This window comes from Theropithecus gelada, chromosome 13 (assembly GCF_003255815.1).
Source record: "Theropithecus gelada isolate Dixy chromosome 13, Tgel_1.0, whole genome shotgun sequence".
Taxonomy (NCBI): domain Eukaryota; kingdom Metazoa; phylum Chordata; class Mammalia; order Primates; family Cercopithecidae; genus Theropithecus; species Theropithecus gelada.
This window is the reverse complement of record NC_037681.1, coordinates 52,349,129-52,370,156: the sequence shown is the minus strand read 5'-3', so window position 1 is coordinate 52,370,156 and position 21,028 is coordinate 52,349,129. Positions and strand designations below refer to the sequence as shown.

Here is a 21,028-nt window from a genome sequence, read left to right as displayed (position 1 = left end):
TTTATCCTCATTTAAAAAAAATTAATTTTGTTTTATTATAAGTTCCAAGGTACATGTGTAGGATTTGCAGGTTTGTTGTAAACGTGTGCCATGGTGGTTTGCTGCATCTGTCAACCCATCACCTCGGTGTTAAGCCAGGCATGCATTAGCTATTTCTCCTAATGCTCTCCCTCCCCCAACCTCCTGACAGGCCACAGTGTGTGGTGTTCCCCTCCCTGTGTCCATGTGTTCTCATTGTTCAGCTCCCACTTATAAGTGAGAACATGCAGTGTTTGGTTTTCTGTTCTTGCATTAGTTTGCTGAGGATAATGGCTTCCAGCTTCATCCATGTCCCTGCAAAGGACATGACCTCATTGCCGTTTATCCCCATTTTTATAGATGAGGAAACTGAAACGCAAAGAGTTTCGTTTAGGTCACATACCCAGGTATTTCTGGCTTTATCTTCATTTTTTTCCCTTACATTTACTATGTTCTCATTTATAATACTCTTTCCAGCTCTAAAATTGTGATTCTGTAACAGTGGAAAGAACAGTGTGTAATGAACCCTAATTTACCCCATTTACAAGATTGTTATCCTATGGCCGACTTGTTTCATCTGTACCCCTTTATAGTTGCCTCCCAGCATTATTTTCTCCCACTACATACTTTGACACAGAACTCACCATCTCCCACCTCCCCTCCCCTCCCCTCCCCTTCTTGCCTTGATGGAGTTTCACGCTTGTTGCCCAGGCTGAAGTGCAGTGCTGCGATCCTCGCTGGCTATAACCTCTGCCTCCTGGTTCAAGCAATTCTCCTGCCTCAGCTTCCCAAGTAGCTGGGATCACAGCCATGCGCTGCCACACCCGGCTAATTTTTTTGTATTTTTAGTAGAGATGGGGTTTCTCCATGTTGGTCAGGCTGGTCTCCAACTCCTGACCTCAGGTGATCTGCCCGCCTTGGCCTCCCAAAATGGTGGGATTACAGGCGTGAGCCATCGCGCCTGGCCTACTCAGTGATTTTTATAATTTCTTTTAAAACTGTTTGAGATTCATGTAAGGCCCCATACATTTTAATTAGTTGGTATGTCTGTTAAGTCTTTAATCTACACGTTTCACCTCTATCTCACTTTCTCGTTTTCTTGCATTAAAAAAAAAGTGTGTTTGTGTGTGTGTTCGTGTATGTGTATGTATATGTATAAAGAAACTGGGTTTTGACTTTCAGACATCCTCATACCGTGGAGATTGTGATGGTGTTCAACGTTTTTCTGTCTCATGTATTTTATACAATTTGGTAATTTGATTTAGAGTATTACTGTCTAATATAACATAAGCCATAAATTTAAGCCATATATAATTTGAATTTTTCCATATATACTTTTTTAAAAAGTGAAAATAAATGGGTAACATTGGTTTGAATAATATTTTATTTGACCCAGTATATCCACAGTGTTATTATTTCAACATATAATCAACAAAATTAATGAAGTATATTGCTTTTTTTTGGTACGAATCTTAGAAATTTGATGTGTATTTTGTACTTAAAGCACATCTCAGTTAGTATTAGCCACATTTCAAGTACCCAGTAGCAGTATGTGACTAGTGACACCTGTATTGAACAGCACAGATTTAGAGAACTGATCAGATTCAGGCTTTTTGTTTTTATGTCAGGAAATAGAGAATGCCTGACTCTCTTGGTGTGGTGATATTGGCAGCCATTCATGAACATTGTCTTTATCTGTTGATTTATTAGGGCTTGCAAAGTGGTGATACTATATCCTTCTACCTTCATTTATTATCTATAATACTTATCTAAAGGAATACTTCCCAACCATGACTATTTGGTCACACCCCCGTCACCTGCCAAAAAGCCCTAAACAGTTCATGTAGAAAAAGGATAAATAATGCTTGATCTTTTTCTTTTATTTACCAGTTTTCCAAATAATGAATTTGTTTCCTACCATTGTCCAAAAGTAACTGGAAAATATTTTGTTTTCAACTGTCATAGATATTTTAGCTTTCCTGCTTGGAATGTTAGTCAGTGTCCTTCAGAGAAACAGAACCAGTAGGGTATGTGTGTCTACACCTGTATAACTATATTTGTATCTATATCTATCTATATCCCTATCTGTAGATCTATTTATCTTCAATATAGAAAGAGATTTATTTGGAATTAACTCATGCCATTATGGAGGCTGACAAGTGCCAAGATATGCAGTCGGCAAGCTGGAGACCCGGGAGAGCTGACGGTGCAGTTTCACTTTGAGTCTGAAGCCCTGAGAAATGGGAGAGCTAATGGTGTAGTTAGAGACTGAGGATTGGTTGGTTGACTCAAGACCTAGGAATAGGCAGTATTTCAGTATGAAGGTGAAGGCAGAAGAAATATGATGTTGTTGCTTGAAGGCTTCGTCAGGCAGGAGGAATTAGTTCTCTCTTACTTGGGGAAGGGTCAACCTTTTTGTTTTAGTCAGGCCTTCAACTGATGAGGTGGGGCCTACCCACATTAGGGAGGACAATCTGCTTTACTTAGTCTACTGATTGAAATGTTAACCTTATCTAGAAATATTCTCACAGATACAGCCAGAAAAATGCTTGACTAAATGTCTGGGCACCCTCTGGTCCAGTTAAGTCAACACATAAAATTAACTGTCACATCCAGGCTCATTTTGTACATTTCCTGCCCTAAATATTGTTGTCAATTAATGAGTGCCCTTTGATGATACTTTTGATGATGAAAACACTTCGAGATTCATACTTTTCAAAGCTTTACCTTTAGTGTTTTTTCATTAGGAAAGGTGTAATTTCTTGAAAGTGATTACATTATCTTATACTTAATTTTTAGATGCCTTTTCTCACTTTTGGGAAAGAGGTTCTTGGTGTCCACTCTGTCACTGTCATGTTGATGTTTGTTTCTGATAAAGTACTTGAGAGAAGCATAGAATGAAAGCTTATAGCACAGAGTCATACCTAGTAAAATGGATACACATGGCTTATAGTTATCTCTCTTTTCTTTCTTTTTTTTTTGACACAGTCTCACTCTGGTTGCTCAGGCTGGAGTGCAGTGGCATGATCTTGGCTCACTGCAGCCTCGACTTCCCCAGATTCAGGTGATTCTCCCACCTCAGCCTTCTGAATCGCTGGGATTATAGGTGCGTGCCATCACACCTAGCTAATTTTTTGTATTTTTAGTAGAGATGGGGCTTCACCACTGTGTTGCCCAGGCTGGTCTTGACCTCCTGGACTCAATCCTCTTGCCTCGGCCTCCCAGAGTGGTGGGATTACAGGTGTGAGCCACCATGCCTGGCCATCTCTTTGTATCAACCTGAACAATTTTACCTCTTAGTATAACAACAGAATTACAGACACAATTGAATTTATCCTCTTCATTTTTTTTTTACAGAAAAGGAAATAGAGGGCCACATCTGGTTATTGGGGATGACTTGGTCTTAGAGTTGTCAGCATGCTGTAGTGGGAGTTCAGAGCCAGACTAAAATGGCTCAGATTCTTAGCATTGCCATTCACTAGTCATATGACCTTGAGGAAACTTGATTTTTTTGGTTTATTTATAAACTAGAGATAATAACTATGTCATAGGATTACTGTGACAGTTAACCAGGATAACTTTTTTTTTTTTTTTTTTTTTTTGAGTCATGGTCTCACTTTGTCACCCAGGCTGCAGTATGGTAGCATGATCTTGGCTCACTGCACCCTCTGCCTTCCAGGCACAAGTGATCCTCCCGCCTCAGCCTCCTGAGTAGCTGGGGCTATAGGTGTGTGTAACCATGCCTAGCTAGTTTTTTTTTTTTTTAAATTTCTTTGTAGAGACAGAGTCCCGCTATGTTGCCCAGGCTGGTCTTGAAATCCTGAGCTCAAGCAATTTGCCCACCTAGGCCTCCCCAAGTGCTGGGATTACAGGCCTGAGCCACCACGACTGGCCCAAGATAACATATTTTAAAGAACCCAGTAGTGTGCCTGACACATTGTAGGTACACTGTAAATTCTGTTTTTTTCCTGTCCTCCCAGATTGCAGTTTTTTCTGGCGTATTGTTGCCTCTTTTTTTTTGATGGAGTCTTCCTTTATCACCCAGGCTAGAATGCAGTGGTGTGATCTCGCTCACTGCAACCTCTGCCTCCCAGGTTCAGGCAGTTGTCCTGCCTCAGCCTCCTGAGTAGCTGGGATTATAGGTGCTCGCCACCACACCCAGCTAATTTTTGTATTTTCAGTAGAGAGGGGGATTTCCCATGTTGGCCAGGCTGGCCTCAAACTCCTGACCTCAAGTGATCTGTCCGTCTTGGCCTCCCAAAGTGCTGGGATTACAGGCGTGAGTCAGTATACCTGGCCTCTTGCCTCCTTTTTGAATTTAACATCAAATGTCGAAATTAGCTGAAAATGATATGCTTTCCTAACATTTGTTACTTTATTTATAGTATTTGCTTAGCAAACTTTTTTCCTAACAGACTAAAAAAATTTGATCCTGTTCTGAATTTTTCTGGATGACAGTTACTGAAGTTTAAATTGAGAAGATTTGGCCAGGCCTGGTGGCTCACACCTGTAATCCTAGCACTTTGGGAGGCTTAGGCGGGCGGATCACTTGAGGTCAGGAGCTCAAGAGCAGTCTGACCAACATGGGGAAAACCCTCTCTCTACTAAAACTACAAAAATTAGCCGGGTGTGGTGGCGGGTGCCTGTAATCCCAGCTACTTGGGTGGCTGAGGCACAAGAATTGCTTGAACCCTGGAGGTGGAGGTTGCAATGAGCCGAGAACACACCACTGCACTTCAGCCTGGGTAATAGAATGAGACTCTAAATAAATATATAAATTCAGAAGATTTTACTTTTCATATTGAAGTACTTATCCAAAGTAAGTTTTGTTATTATATCCTAATTTATTGTAATTATTGAATATTAATTACAAATACTTCTTAATCATATTTTGTATGTTAGCAGGGTACAGTGTAATTATTTTCATGCCTGTATTTTGCTACAGTAAACAGGATAGTTTAGAAAGGCTATAATTAATAGATGTTCAAATGTTGCTTTGATGTCCTTAGATGAAAGCTATGCTTCTAACACCAAATGCTAGTATTTTTAATTATCATTCTCCTTTTTAATTTGAAATAATGGCTTTGAGTACTGTAGTGCTAGCTACAGGATTCTTAGCCTGTAGTATTTAATGTGAATGTGCAGAAAACATTTTAGAAACTTTTTTTTTTTTTTTTGAGAGAGGATCTTGCTCTGTCACCCAGGCTGCAGTGCAGTGGTGTGATAACGAGTCGTGATAACGACTCACTGCAACTTCTGCCTCCTGGGTCCAAGCAGTTCTCATGCCTCAACCTCCCATGTAGCTGGGACTACAGGCATGTGCTGCCACACCTGGCTGATTTTTGTATTTTTAACTGGGCTGATCTTGAACCCTTGGCCTCAAGTGATCTGCCCTCCTGGGACTCCCAAAGTGCTGGGATTATAGGCATGAGCCACCACATCAGGCCATAAATGATTAACATTCATCTTTCAAAAAATGCAGTTTTAGATTCAGGTTGTTTGCTATTTGAGTACAGTTGCAGAAGCAAGTTGTCAAATACTTGAATATTGACTTTCCTGTGACATTAATAGATAGCTTTCTTTGTTGTGAGGCAGAAAAATACAATTGCTGATGCCCGAGGTTGTGTTTCCTAAGGTAAATGAATTTTATTTGAGGTTCTGTAGACTTCAAATTGGGAGATCCTTGAGGTGATGATGATGAAATAGGAAGTTTAACCACCTTCATTTTTTTTGGAGTGGTTTTCATTTGCTTTCTCCATTTTCTTGTACCTTATCTTATCTGTTGTAATTACTTGTAAATTCAACTTTTACCTGCAATCCCTGAAAAGTAACTGCTCAAAGGCTCCCAATTTCTCATAATCACTGAAATCGATTGACTGGCTTTTTTTTCCTGTTCTCATTGTGCTTATTTATTAGAGTCGGATTCTGTTAATCTTCATGAAGGATATCATCTCTTTGCTTTCCTTGTACTGGATTTTCTCTTTATTTCTTGAGCTACGCCTTTTTTCCCTTCCTTATTGGCCCAACTTCTTACTTCTATGCCCAAGTACCTGTATCTCAGGACTCACTTTTTCTAACATTTCTATTGTCATCATCATCAGTCAGTCCATGTTCAGATGGCTGTTATGCATTCTTTTGTCTTTACCACCTTAATTAAATGATTCTGAAATCTCTTTTTGTCCTTGATCCCTTTTCCTGCACTTAAGGCTCTTACTCTTACTAATGGGAATCTTTACCTAGTTGCCTTGTTGTCTCCTATAACTTTTGGTGTGTCCAAAATCAGTCGTCATCTTAGAACAAGCTTCATGGCCTTCCTTTATCTTTTTATTGGTACTGGTATTATTATTCATCTAGCCCCATTTTAATAATCATTGACTCTTTTATCCCCCTTCAATTTATTTAGGCACACAGTTCTAGTCTAACTTTGATTAACACAGTTTGGGCTGGGCACGGTGGGTCATGCCTGTAATACCAGCACTTTGTGAGGCTGAGGTGGATGGATTGCTTGAGCCCAGGAGTTTGAGAACAGCTTGGTCAACATGGTGAAACCCCGTCTCTACTAAAAATAAAAATTAACCAGGCGTGGTGTCGCATACCTGTGGTCCCAGCTACTCAGGACTCTGAGGCAGAAGGCTGACTTGAGCCAGGGAGGCGGAGGTTGCGCTGAACTGAGATCGTGCCACTGCACTCCGGCCTGGGTGATAGAGCCAGAGCTTGTCTCAAAACCAAATGAAACAAAACAAAACAAGGCCGGGCGCGGTGGCTCAAGCCTGTAATCCCAGCACTTTGGGAGGCCGTGACGGGCGGATCACGAGATCAGGAGATCGAGACCATCCTGGCTAACACGGTGAAACCCCGTCTCTACTAAAAAATACAAAAAAACTAGCCGGGCGAGGTGGCGGGCGCCTGTAGTCCCAGCTACTCGGGAGGCTGAGGCAGGAGAATGGCGTAAACCCGGGAGGCGGAGCTTGCAGTGAGCCGAGATCCGGCCACTGCACTCCAGCCTGGGCAATAGAGCGAGACTCCGTCTCAAACAAAACAAAACAAAACAAAACAAAACACCACACACAGTTTGGGAGATGGTGGTGGCTTTTACAAAACTGAGGTTAGTTGATTGGTTATTTACTTAATTCATTTACTGAATCGGCCTAAGAGCAGGAGGAGGTTCTTATTTCTTAAATAGAAGTTTTGTGTTGACTATGGTTTAACAGAAGGTGCCACGGCGTTTTAGAATCCTTTGAAAGTTGTTGGTGCTTGAGCATGACTGAGGCTCTGACCTTTTCTGTTACGATTTGCTGTTAATTGGAGAGGTACCACTTCAATCCAGGCACCTTTTTTTTTTTTTTTTTTTTTTACATTAACACATCTGCTTCAGCGTCAGGCAGTTCATTCCAAAGGGAATGAACTGGAAATCATATCAGAAAAGGTCAGAGCCTCAGTCATGCTCAAGCACCAACAACTTTAAAAAGAAAGTGTTTAGCAGAGTGGATACACACATACAACTCAACTTTTATGTTTAACTGTGCCCTTTGTTTCCAAAGTTAGTTTTCCCCCTAATTTATCAATATCAGAACCCTCTGGAAATTATAGTGATGGCTGTTGTATCTGATTACCTTTTTTTTTTTATTCCCCTGCACATCTAAAACCTGGCATGTCCATTTCCCATCACTCAGTCCACAGTAGACATGTTTCTTGGCCAGTTATAAGGGCAGAGGTTGCTGGGATTCTTTTTTGGGCATCTTATGGTTGCTAAATCAGAAACTTTTTAGATAGATGAGCTGGCACTTGCAGTACTAGTGCTTAGTGAAAGAGGGAAACAGACCTCAACATGCCACAACAAATGCACAAAACCAAATATTGTATCACATTGTAGTTAATTACTTCAGAAGGCAATTTGACTTCTCTAGATTATCTGTAAATGCTGATGAAGTCAGAGTGGAGCATAGCTCAAGCCCTTGCTAGACAAATAAAACTGTTGTAACTATTAATTTTGTTCATTAGAGAAGAATTATGAAGAAAGATATTAATAAGGTGTTTCATGTTCTCTAGATTGTGCTTTTCTAGAGTATTTCCATGTTCTCTGCTTCTTTCTACCAGATATTTGGTGATGGATATCATACTCAGGAAAGTAAAAGGAGAAAGTTCCTTTTTGCTAATAGGGAAACTTGGTCACCTTGGCCCACATATGATATATCTAATTGCTGTAATCTATACGTTATTTGTTAAATAGCAATTCTTAAAAGTTTGGTTTTATGCATTTTAACCTAGATTATTAATGTAGCTATTGTCTTAGGTTCAACAATGACTTGTTTTTAGCCAGGTTTAGCATTCAGAGACCTTTTTCCACATCAGTAAACATATCCCACAGCATCATTATTTATGACTTTATAGTATTCTGTTATATGATTGCACCATAATTTTTATTACTTAATTTTTTGATAGATAATACATGTACGTAGTGCAAAATACAAACGATCTGAAAGCGTATACAGTGAAAAGCGGAGTGTCTCTCTGTTCCCTTTTCAGGATGCAGTAACTGTTACACATTTCTTTTTTTTTTTTTATGAGATGGAATTTCACTTTTGTTGCTTAGGCTGGAGTGCAATGGCACAATCTCAGTTCACCGCCACCTCCACCTCTCTGGTTCAAGTGATTCTCCTGCTTTAGCCTCCTGAGTAGTTGGGACTACAAGCATGTGCCACCACCCCAGCTAATTTTTGTATTTTTAGTGGAGATGGAGTTTCACCATGTTGGCCAGGATGGTCTCGATCTCTTGACCTCGTGATTCGCCTGCCTTGGCCTCCCAAAGTGCTGGGATTACAGGCGTGAACCACTGCACCCGGCCTACACATTTCTTTTGTGTTCCTCCGGAGATATTCTACATAAATACAAACCAATACATAATCATGTATGATATATATGCACACACAAAAATGGCAACATATTGTACCTTCTGTTCTGTATAATGCTTGTTCTTCCCCCACAATTAAAAGATGTTCCATAGAGGTTCATAAAATTTTGCTTCATTGTTTTCTGCTTGCTTAATATTCTGGTTTATGAGTCTGCCATAATTTATTTAACTAGTTTATTTTTGACTAACTCTTCAGTTTTCAAATTGTTTGTTCTGTCAGCTCACCCATGCGCAATCATTAGAGCCTCTCTTGCCACATTTTACATGGTGTCATCCACTGGGCGTGATCTGCTTCTCCTAATCAAACTGTGAGTGAAAGCTCTTACAGAAGGAAATCTGTATCACACTGAATAGGGTGAGACAGCGCTTAATGTTTACGAATCTGTTTTGTGGTGGAAATATATGAAAAATAAAAATTCTAACTTTTCATTTTCTCTTAAGAAACTTCTTTTTTTTTTTTTTTTTTAAAGAAATTGCATAAGAAGTGCTGCCTTGTGTGGGAAGTGTTATCCTAGTCCTGGTTCTTTCCAGTCAGGCAGACTTACTTTATTTTTCCACATATTATGTTTTTGTTTTAGGATTTGAGTACTGAATTATCCCGATTACTAGTATTGACTTATTGTAAACTCCAAAAAATAAAGAAAAAAGAAATATGCTACCTGAATTTGGAAGGAAATAGTGATTTCCATTTAGATCTGTTTTAGGGAAGTACTTGGACTCAACTTCAAGCATTTGTGTCACTTGAGGTGGTTGCTTTTTATGGTCTAGATTTATATTTCCCTCACTAGAGTACTGGACCCTTTTGCCAGAGGGTAGACATGGTCTTTTTGAAGCCTTCATTTAAATTGGAAATAGGAGCATGGAGGAATATTGAAATAAACGTGGATGGCCGAGCGTGGTGGCTCACGCCTGTATTACCAGCACTTTGGGGGGCCGAGGCTAGTGGATCACCTGTGAGGTCAGGAGTTCAAGACAAACCTGACCAACATGGTAAAACCCCATCTTTACTGAAAATACAAAATTAGTCGGGCCTGGTGGCACATGCTTATAATCTTAGCTACTTGGGAGGCTGAGGCTGGAGAATCATTTGAATCCCAGAGGTGGAGGTTGCAGTGAGCTGAGATTGCCCTACTGCACTCCAGTCTGAGCAGTAAGAGCAAAACTCCGTTGCAAAAAAAAAAGATATTTTCAATTAGACTAGAACATTCTCATGAATTTTTAGACTAAAACAGTAGATTTTAAAAGATAATTTTGAATTTAAGTATCACCTAGGGTCTAAGAGTCTGAGTTTTATTTTCTTCCCTTATCAGTGTTATTTGGAAAAGCTGGAGAGGAATTAATTGAAGTGAGTCTAAGAAACAAGGGAGTTACTTAAGGCTTCAAAGTAGCTTGGAGGTAAAATTAATGTATTTCTAATTTATAGACTATATGATTTCTCAATTATGCTGAAAAATCTCTGGTATAAACCTTCCAGGAGTCCTGTTAGCTGCATTCATTGAGAATATAGCATATGCAAATAAACTCCTTTAAGACAGTGGGCCTCACATTTGTTTGATTGTTTTTCTTTTTTGTTTTTTTTGAGACAGGGTCTCACTGCATATTTGACCTCCTGGGCTCAAGTGATCTTCCTGCCTCAGCCCTGGAGTAGCTGGTGCTACAGGCATGCACCACCACACCTGGCTAATTTTTGTATTTTTTTGTAGAGATGGGGTTTCACCATGTTGCCCAGGCAGGTTTTGAACTTCTGAGCTCAAGTGATCCTCTGTCTTTGGACTTTCAAAGTACTGGGATTACAGGCATGAGCCACGGCGCCCAGTGTCACATTTTAATGTGCAGCGGAGTTTCTTTCAGAGGTTGTTAAAAATTCCTGGTTGCAATCCCAGAGATTGTAGCAGCACATCTCTGAGATAAAACCTAGGAATCTTTCTTTCTTTTTTCCTTCTCTTCCCATCTCCCTCCCCCTCCCCCCCCCCCAACTTTGAGACAGAATTTCACTGTTACTGCCCAGAGTGGAGTGCAATGGCATTATCTCGGCTTACTGAAACCTCCACCTCCTGGGTTCAAGCGATTCTCCTGTCTCAGCCTCCCGAGTAGCTGAGATGACATGCGTGCACCACTATGCCCTGCTAATTTTTTGTCTTTTTAGTAGAGACAGAGTTTCACCATGTTAGTCAGGCTGATTTTGAACTCCTGACTTCAGATGATCCACCTGCCTCGGCCTCCCAAAGTGCTGGGATTATAGGTATGAGCCACTGTGCCTGGCTGGGATCTTTCTTAAATAAACACATTACGTGATTCTGGTCTGTAGACTACTTTTTGACTGTTATAGGAGTAAGAATTATGATTTTTTTTTTTAATTTAATTTTTACAAAAATAGAGACAAGGTCTTGGTATGTTAAACAGGGGTCTCACTATGTTGACCAGGCTGATCACGAATTTCTGGCTTCGAATGATCCTCCCACCTCGGCCTTCCAAAGTGCTGGGATTATAGGCATGAGCCACAAAGCCTGGCCAAGAATTATGATTTCTGAAAGGATGAAAAGTCATACCCCATTAGTTAAAAAGATTTAAAGGCAGGAGCGTGTAAACATTTTCAGGATTGTGGATAATTTAAAATAACACCATAGTGCAGCACAATAAGCTTGGTGTTGAAATTGGTTTGTCTTCTATGAAGATTGGTAGATACTAGTTGTTCCCTCTGTGTTAGTGATAGATAACTTGTGGCTGGCAAGAAGACTCAACAATCATGTTGCTATACGTGTCCCAAGTAGCAAATAAATACCTTAGAAGTCAAAATACCTTTGTCTTAGAATTTAAAATGGCTTTGATTTTAAGAAATCATAATATTTAACTTATTTTGAAATGCCAAATATCATTGAGGAGTGGGACGTTAGATTTTAATTCTATCAAATGGGAGCATGGGTTAAATGAGTTAATTTTTCAAAATATTATTTGGAGGAGAGTAGTGAGATTATGGCGAAATAGGCTTTGTCATGCATCATTTGGAATGGATGCAGTTTTGGATAACATTTTGAATATATGTATCAAAGTCTTATAAAGGGGCTGGGCATGGTGGCTCACACCTATAATCTCAGTACTTTGGGATGCCAAGGCGGGCAAATCATTTGAGGTCAGGAGTTTGAGACCAGCCTGACCAACATGGTGAAACCCCATCTCTACTAAAAATACAAAAAATGAGCTGGACGTGGTGGCGCACTTCTGTAATCTCAGCTACTCGGGAGGCTGAGGCAGGAGAATCGCTTGAACTTGGGAGGCAGAGGTTGCAGTGAACCAAGGTCGTGCCTCTGCATTCCAGCTTGGGTGACAGAGTGAGACTGTGTCTCAAAAAAAGGGAAAAAAAAAAATTTTTATGAAAGTTCATACTGATTTACATAGTAAGTCCATTTCTGAGAATCTCAGAAGGAGATAATCATGGTTTTTTGTTTTTCTTTTGAGACGGAGTTTCACTCTATTCCCCAGGCTGGAGTGCAATGGCATGATCTCAGCTCACTGTAACCTCTGCCTCCTGGGTTCAAGTGATTCTCCTGCCTCAGCCTCCTGAGTAGCTGGGATTACAGATGTGTGACCACCACGCCCAGCGAATTTTATAGTTTTAGTAAAGACAGGATTTCACCATCTTGGCCAGATTGGTCTTGAACTCCTGACCTCGTGATCTGCCCACGTTGGCCTCCCAAAGTGCTGGGATTACAGGTGTGAGACACCGTGCTGGCCAGAAATAATCTTAAATATGGAAAAAGCTTTATAAGTGTAGATATATATTACAGAATTGTTTCTAATAACTCAAAAATTGGAAACAACCCAATGATTTTATATTAATGTGTAAGGAAACAGTGATCCATTCACATTAGGAAATACTATTTAATCATACAGTGTCTTTGAAGAGTTTATAATACAGGGAAATGCTTACACTAGAATGTTATGTAAATAAAAGTAGGCTACAGAATTATATATCATCTTAAAGACTAGAAGGAAATTTGGAAAATATTAATTTTGGTGATTTTTTTAATAATTATGGGATTGTGGTTCCCCTCATCCATATTCCTCAGATTTTCTGTACTGAGCACGCTTTTTTTCTAATGAAAAAATAGCGAGCAAAAATAAATATTTTGATCTTAAAAATAGTTTAGATAAGATGCTATAATCAGATATTATAAAAGTATTTAGTGGCATTTGACAGAGCTAGGAAATTGATTTATAAACAGTGAATAGGGGTAGGAAGAGAGAATCCAAATCAATGGACTGTTACAGGAATCAGTGCCAAACCCATTTTCAGATGAGGTATTTGTAAATGATATGGAAGAAGTAGACTGTGAGCCTCCAAATTTGTAGCTCTTTTGGGTATGAAATGCCAATGGTATTGGTTTTAGCTCTATGAAAATTTTGAGACTATATATGAATGGACAGAAATGTAATAAGTGATTTCCAGTTGGCCAAATCTAAGAGGTGGTTGGTACATACTAAAGATTATTTATTGGGATTGTTAATTGCCCTCTGCCATTGTGTTCTGAAGTACAGTAGCCAAAAATGTAAATAAATACTTAAAATGTTTACATAAATTAGTAGATAATAAGGAATCCAAGATATTTGGATTTGGCCTAACCTTTGAGGTTTATATCAAGGTGAACAATCAGTGTTTTTCACAGCATGATTTTATATTTTAATTTTAACTTTTTAAATTTGTTTTGATTTGATACAGCACTGCTCCGGATAGGTTTTGGATCAGACTTGCTGTGACAATTCTTGCACTCCCTAAAGTGCTGTACCAAGGGCATGCTATTTTCTGTGTGAGGAGCCCTATCAGATACATAAAAACAAACATCCCTTGAGATGTATCTAAAAATAGGATATGAATTTTGTAAAAAGCATAGCAATAAATTCCAAGTGTGTGATCATAGTAGGGCATTAGTAATGAGAGAAAGGATTTGGAGAAAGCTGCTGAAGTGTTACTTGTTTTTAAAATTAAATGAGGCTGGGCGCGGTGGGTTACATCTGTAATCCAAGCACTTCGGGATGCCGAGGTGGTTGGGTCACAAGGTCAAAAGTTCAATACCAGCTTAACCAAGATGATGAAACCTCATTTCTACTAAAGTACAAAAATTAGCCGGGTGCAGTGGCAGGCGCCTATAATCCTAGCTACTCGGGAGGCTGAGGCAGGAGAATAGCTTGAACCTGGGATGTGGAGGTTGCAATGAGCCGAGATTGTGCCACTGCACTCTAGTCTGGGTGGCAGAGTGAGACTCCGTCTCAATAAAAATAAAAACTAAATGAGATTTTGTAATTGGTAAGGCTTCTCAGAAACACTTTTCACTGTAGTGAGAAACAGTGGCTCCCAAATGCTGATTTTTGATGAATTTTTCACTGTTCTGCATTGAAATTAAGAATATCAGAACATCATAGTGAGTGGAGTTTTCATAGTGGTAGTATATTTCATGAATTTTAAGATGTACGTTTTCCCACATTTTTTCATTTCTGAAATTGAGATATTGTTTTCCAGTCAGTGGCAACTTAAAATTGTCATTTGGAAAATAGTTGTCACTGCCTGTTCATATGTGAATTTGGTAGTTAATCCTACTGATATGACTGACTGCACAAAGTCACCCCATTGATGTTTCAGTCAACATACTAGTTAAATACCAGTTACAGAAGGTGTACCATCCCTGGGTTGTTTTCTGAAACCTTCTGTCACATCATTCAGTGATACCTTTTGGTAAGATCAAGAAAGGGACTGCATTGAGACGTGGGCAATATGTGTCAGCAGCTTGGAAGAGAGTCCCAAAGCAATAGAGAAACACTTTCAAAAAAATGTTGAATCATGAATTCTCTTAATGGTACAAAGGACGATACTACAGAAAAACAAGGATTACTGATGACTCTAAGTAAAAAGCAATTTAATGATCAGATTGTGAATGTTGAGGAAAATTTTAGGAATACCTTATTTATTTTGCTTTTGTATTTTTTATAAGCACAAGAGTTATATGATAATACTTGTCTGAATAAGTTTTTAAATAATTTTTTTTATTTCCATTATTTGATTTTCCTTTCCTGTCCTGTCCTTTCCTGTCCTTTCCTTTCCTCCCCTCCCCTCCCCTCCCCTGTGCCACTACTCCTGGCTAAATTTTGTATTTTTAGTAGAGACAGGGTTTTGGCGTGTCGGCCAGTCTGGTCTCAAACTGCTGACCTCAAATAATCTACCCGCTTCAGCTTCCCAAAATGCTGGGATTACAAGTGTGAGCCACTGCGCCCTCTTTTGAAATTTTTTTGGCCTATGAAAATCAGAGATCCAGGAACCACTGTTTAAAAAATTCTGGCTTATTCATCTTATTATTTATAGATTTCTCACTATAGATCAGTTTATTTCTTAGTTTGATTTGAGCATATTTCACAGAATGATTAATAATGAAATACTGGGTGCCAACAGCCTTACTTATATTTGGCTTTTTATGTGTTGCTTCTTGTTACCTTATACCCAACCATGTGGGATTGAGTTTATTGTGCTAATAGGCAGATATTACCTATAAAAGAATGGAAAAAGGTTGTGGCAGTTGGTCATTCTTTAACTTACATTTGTAGAACAGTTAGAGCAATACTGGAAGGCTCCCTTGTGGAGAAATGTTTCTCTTACCAGCTTGTCCTGGTATCTAAAATAGATATTTTCTTTATCTAGACCTTTGTTTTATCTCTAGAGGAAACTTTGTATACATATGGATTTGCAAATTTCATGACAACTATTGATCTAGATGGGTTGCTGGAGTATAGCCTCTAGGCCAGCAACATTGCTCAGCTGAGAAGCATGTCAGAAATGCAGAATCTCAGTCCTACTCTATAACTGTAGGATCAGAATCAGCATTTCAACAAGATTCTCAGGTGGTTCATACTCATATTAAGTTTGAAAAGAGTTTGTAGAACACATGACTTTTGTCAAGAGTAAGGAGGAGGAGCAGGCTAAACAGCGATAGAGAAGTATAGGAAACCAATTTGGCTTAGTTGATTAACTTATTTTAGAATGGTTCTGCTGATAGTTGCAAGAGTATTCTTGAAAAGCAGGTGTGTGTGTGTGTGCGCGCGCGCGCGCATTTAGTGTCTGGTTTTGTCACCATGCAAATAAACTTACTTGGAAAATATTCTTTGAGTCAAGTGGCATTCAAATAGAAGTGTTACTGAATTTCCTACAGCCCATTGTTTATTATTTATTTCTTGAGGAAATACCTCAGCTTAATTCTTTGGGAACCTACTTTTACTGTTTTATCGAAAAAAGTAAATGCCCATTTATCCCTCTTAAGGGCAGGATCACACAAACATTAAGTAGTTTTGCTAGGATTTAGCAATGCTTTTTCTTTTTCCATTTATCCTTGTTTCTTCAAATCCAGTGGTATTTGAAAACCAAAGCACATATTTCTACATCCTTCATGTATCAAGGATACCCTATTGCCAAGTATTGGCTAGTCTCTGTGAAAGAACTCAGATTCGCCTTTTTACTTGACACTTTATAGGTAATTAAGCAATCATATGTAATAAATAGGTCTGCTTAATTATCTTATTCAAAGATAAATGAGGTTGGTGGCAGTGGGGTGGATGAATTCAGGTGTATTTTCTTTGCTTTTATCTGTTTTTCACATTGGTTTTGTAAACTTCCTGTGTTGTGGACGTTTTTTGTATTTTTGGTATAGATGGGGTGTCACCATGTTGGCCAGGGTAGTCTTGAATTCCTGAGCTCAGGCGATCCGCCTGTGTCGGCCTCCCAAAGTGCTGGGATCACAGGCATGAGCCACCGCACCAGGCCCAGTATTGTTATCTTATTGGACCACTATGGAATATGCGGTTCATTGTTGACCGAAACGTCATTACGTGACTTGTGACTTGTTTTTCCTTAAGTTAATAATGAAATTACTTTGTATAAGTTTTTTGGTAACTGTTCTTAAATTCCGATTTTAAGATGAACTCCGTCGTTTAATCACTGAGTCAGACTTTTTTTTGTACTTTGGCAATTTACAGATTTACTTGACCTGTTTATGTGTAGCATTCTAAATATATACAGAAGGACTTCCAAAATCAGTAGATGCTTAATTTCAGTGCATGTTATTGAAATACAAATTTTTAAAAAAGGAATAAATACCATTTCATACCTAGATTGACAAAAATGAAAAATCCTGACAGTATCAAATATTGGCAAGGATGTAGAGGAATGGGAACCTTTAACTATTGCTTGTGTTAGCAATGATGAAATACAATTAAAACCAAAATCAGCTTGCCCCAGAAAACATCTCTTCAAAGGCAGAAGAAAAAGGAAACAATTTCAGTTTTGAATAAGTATTAAACCAGAATGACATGTGTATCACAAACAATCTGATAAAAGATTGCAAAGACCAAAAGAATGCTCACCCTTACATATAGCGAAGTAGATGCAACCCATTACATAAATGTTCTCAAGATAAATAGTAAATAGTGTTCAAGTAACAGGACATGATACCATCATTTGTCACACATAGTTTATCCTAAATTCACTTGGTAGTTGGAGCAAACTTGTGTGTGAATGAATTGGCTTTTTCTAAAGGAAAAATGAACTCATATCTTTATGACAGGATGTAATTTTACAACTTGGAACTAGATGGCCTGCCAAAGTTAGGCACCCTGTCCTCCCACAGAAACTGGGAGATAAGGGTGCCATCTCTCTTGATGATCTCATTTGAAAGAGATGGCTATAAGGTTCTTGAGAAAGGCAGTTTTGGGCTGCTGGCTAGCTTTTACAAAGATTTACATACATCTCTAAGCAGGCAGAGAAAGAATTTACCAGGTTTTGAAAGAAAATCCTCTAAGTAAAAGGGATGGGGGAGTACAGGTAGATTTAGGCCTCCTATTTAAAATTTTCATTTGCCTGTATACTGATGGATAAGTTGATCCAGCTACCTTAGTGGGCAACTTAGCAATGTTGTAGTCGGATTGAAGAAGAGTACACCCTCTGATTTAGCACTTTTACTTTTAGAGAAACTATTAACACGTGTTCATAGGATACTTGTAGCAGTATGTATTAATAGTGAAATATTGCCAACAACCAAAATATTTGTAAGTAGGAAAGTGAATAAATTTTGCTATACTCATATAGTGTAATACTATACAGCTTTGCAAATGAATGATTTAGGGTGGCATCTGTCAACTTAAGTAATTTTCAAAAACAATGTTGAATTACTAAAGCAAGTTGCAGAAGAAGGATATGTACAATATATTGATACAACATTTGAAAACATGTAGAACAATACCATGTATTGTTTATTGATACATATGCAGTGAAAGTAGAATAGAATGATAAACATCAAAATCAGGAAGTGGTTACCTCTAAGGAGGGAGGTGTACAAAGGGATCAGCAAGAGATCCATTTATTTCTTAACCAAGGAAAATCTTAAGTAAATAAGGTAGAATGTTAAGATTTAATTTATTTAGGCAGTGGGTATGTGTGTGTTTGTTATATTATTACCTTGATTCTTTTGTAATGTTTAAATATTTAATGATTAAAAGTTTTAAAAGAAAGAATGGATGGCAAACGGTGGAAGGAAGTGAGGACATCTCTTCAAGAAAATTTGTTGTAAAGGGAACCAACAAAATGGAGAGGTAGTTGAAGGGAAATCAGTGTTAGTATGACACATTTGCATGCTAATAATAATCAAGTAAAAAGGGAAGAATTGGTATAGGAGACTTATAATAGTTATGGGAGCAGAATCCTTGAGAAAGAAAAAAATAATGGGGTCCAGTACAGAAATACTGTTTGACTCTTGGTAGGAACAAAGACAATTTGTTGGAATAGGAGGGAAAGCAGAATAAGTGGTGGGAAGATGAAGTAGTTATCTTCTGAATTTAGGGTGGCCAACATCCAGGTTTGCTTGTGATTTAGCAGTTTCTCAGAATGCAGGACTTCCAGTGCTAAAACTGGGAAAGTCTTGGGCCAACTTCTGATTGTTTTTCCTTGACAAAATGAAAAGCATCAATTATCTTCTGGAAGTGATAAGGGGATGAAGGAAGTATTGAGGCTTAAGGTGAAGAGAGAAGCTATGAGTTAATTCTCTAAAAGATAGGAGAGCAGATTCACTACGTTAATGTGATAGGATTTCTGAGCATTTCGGGGGTCTGCTGAAATTTATGGTTATTTTAAAGTTTATATGGTTGTATTTCTCTTCAGTCTCGTTCAGCTATTTGGGTAAAAGTACTGAGTTAAGTGGAAAGTTGGTTTTAAACTATGTTTTGACTGTGATGGAGGGAGAAAGGAGCAGAGGAATGAGGCCACAGGGAAGGAAATGATTGTGTTGATGGATTTTTGAGTCTCAGGCTAGGTAAGAAGTAAAGAGAGACGAAGGAGAGTGGAAAAATTTGTAGGGTCTGTTGGAGTTAACAGGTTTCTGGTAGTGAATTGGAAAGATCTGTATAGTATATTGAATAAAGAAGCTGAGATGCCTGAAATTGAGATTTTTAAGGTAGGGTAGTTACTGGTTATCGATTTCATTGTGAGAATAGGAGACTGGAGTGGGATGGAAGAAAAGATCAATAGTAAATACACATATCTCAAAAAGATCATCTTCTGTGGATGTCATTTCAGTGATTAATCTGTAGAGCAGATTTTGGTGCTCTATAACATATTCAATTATTTCCTCTTCATGTACTGAGAGTCTTCTGCTTCCTGTTTTATTTTGTTTAAATATTGCCTCAACTTGTAAATCATGTTGTATTGCTCTGAAATGAAGACAGCTCTAAATAAGTAAATCGATAAAAGCAAATTTTGTTTAGTCAGAATTTGGCCTTTTCGTATGGCTTGTTAGAGACTGTGCAGTTGGTAAATTCAAACATTAACGACCCCACTAACATAATAGCTTAATGATCCTATTGCTCATTAAGCTAGTATAGTCCCACGTAAATTCAGTGAGGGCTTTATGCCATGTATGGTTATCTGTAGTACATTGCTTTGCTGACTCTAATTTTGTCTTTGTCTTTTTATAGGACCGCAGCTGAATGCACAGCTAGAAGGTTGGCTTTCTCAAGTACAGTCTACAAAAAGACCTGCTAGAGCCATTATTGCACCGTAAGTCTTTGGTTTTTGTTTTTGTTTTGTTTTGTTTTGTTTTTTGAGAAGGAGTCTCCCTCTGTCGCCCAGGCTGAAGTACGATCTCGGCTCACTGCAACCTCCGCCTCCAGGGTTCAAGCGACTCTCCTGCCTCAGCCTCCTGAGCAGCTGGGACTACAGGCCTGTGCCAGCACACCTGGCCAATTTTTGTATTTTTAGTAGAGACGGGGTTTTACCATGTTAGCCAGGCTGGTCTTAAACTGCTGACCTCAAATGATCCACCCGCCTCATTCTCTCTCACGCCTGGCCTGCACTGTAAGTTTTAAGAGTCTACTTAAAATCTTTTTTGTATGTTTTAGTAAATGAGTATCTACAGATTGAACTAAAAATTAAAAACTAAAGTCTATATTGAGCTGAAGAAATTGTATTCAGTAATTTTCACAATTCTTGTGGGTTTTCACTGTAACTTAAGGATAAAAGAATTGGCTACTTTGGCTGGGTGTGGTGGCTCACGCCTGTAATTCCAGCACTTTGGGAGGCCAAGGTGGGAGGATTGCTTGAGGCCAGGAGTTTGAGACCAGCCTGGGCAACATGGTGAGACTCCATCTCTACTAAAAATACAAAAATTAGCTGGGTGTGATAGTATGCTTATAGTCCCAGCTAAGCTACGGGGGGTGGCGGTGGCGGGGTTCTGAGGTGGAGGGATCGCTTAATCCTGGGAGGCAGAGGTTGTGGTGAGCCAGATCATGCCATTGCACTCCAGCCTGGGTGACAGAGTGAAACACTATCTCAAAAAAAAGAAAAAAAAAAAGAAGAATTGGCTACTTTAGTTCCTCAGATGCAGTAATTTCAAAATGTATTTTTGATAATAAAACTGACTTTTAAAGAAAAGGGTGTTTTGCATTAGGTAAACTTGCCAATTTCGGTAGTCATTGCTGTAAATGAATAAGTTCTGTTTTAAATATTAAAGAGATCTAATTTAATCCCGATGATTTTAAATTTATAATGAAAAAGATATATTAAACATAGTATGG

The 21,028-nt window shown here is 38.7% G+C and overlaps 1 protein-coding gene across 4 annotated transcripts in view; it reads left to right on the top strand.

The window, feature by feature from the left end:
• The window catches only part of MEMO1 (mediator of cell motility 1), a 145,344-nt gene that overhangs the window by 46,373 nt on the left and 77,943 nt on the right, over nt 1-21,028 (top strand). For 3 of the 4 annotated variants that reach the window (XM_025354548.1, XM_025354545.1, XM_025354547.1), the window contains one exon: nt 19,931-20,012. Coding sequence is in view for 3 of the 4 variants with exons in the window: in XM_025354545.1 (XP_025210330.1) it covers nt 19,931-20,012 (82 nt within the window). In the remaining variant the exon portion in view is untranslated. Of the gene's footprint in view, nt 1-2,098; nt 2,225-19,930; nt 20,013-21,028 lie in introns of those variants that run through there. The other variant, XM_025354546.1, reaches the window with a different exon arrangement.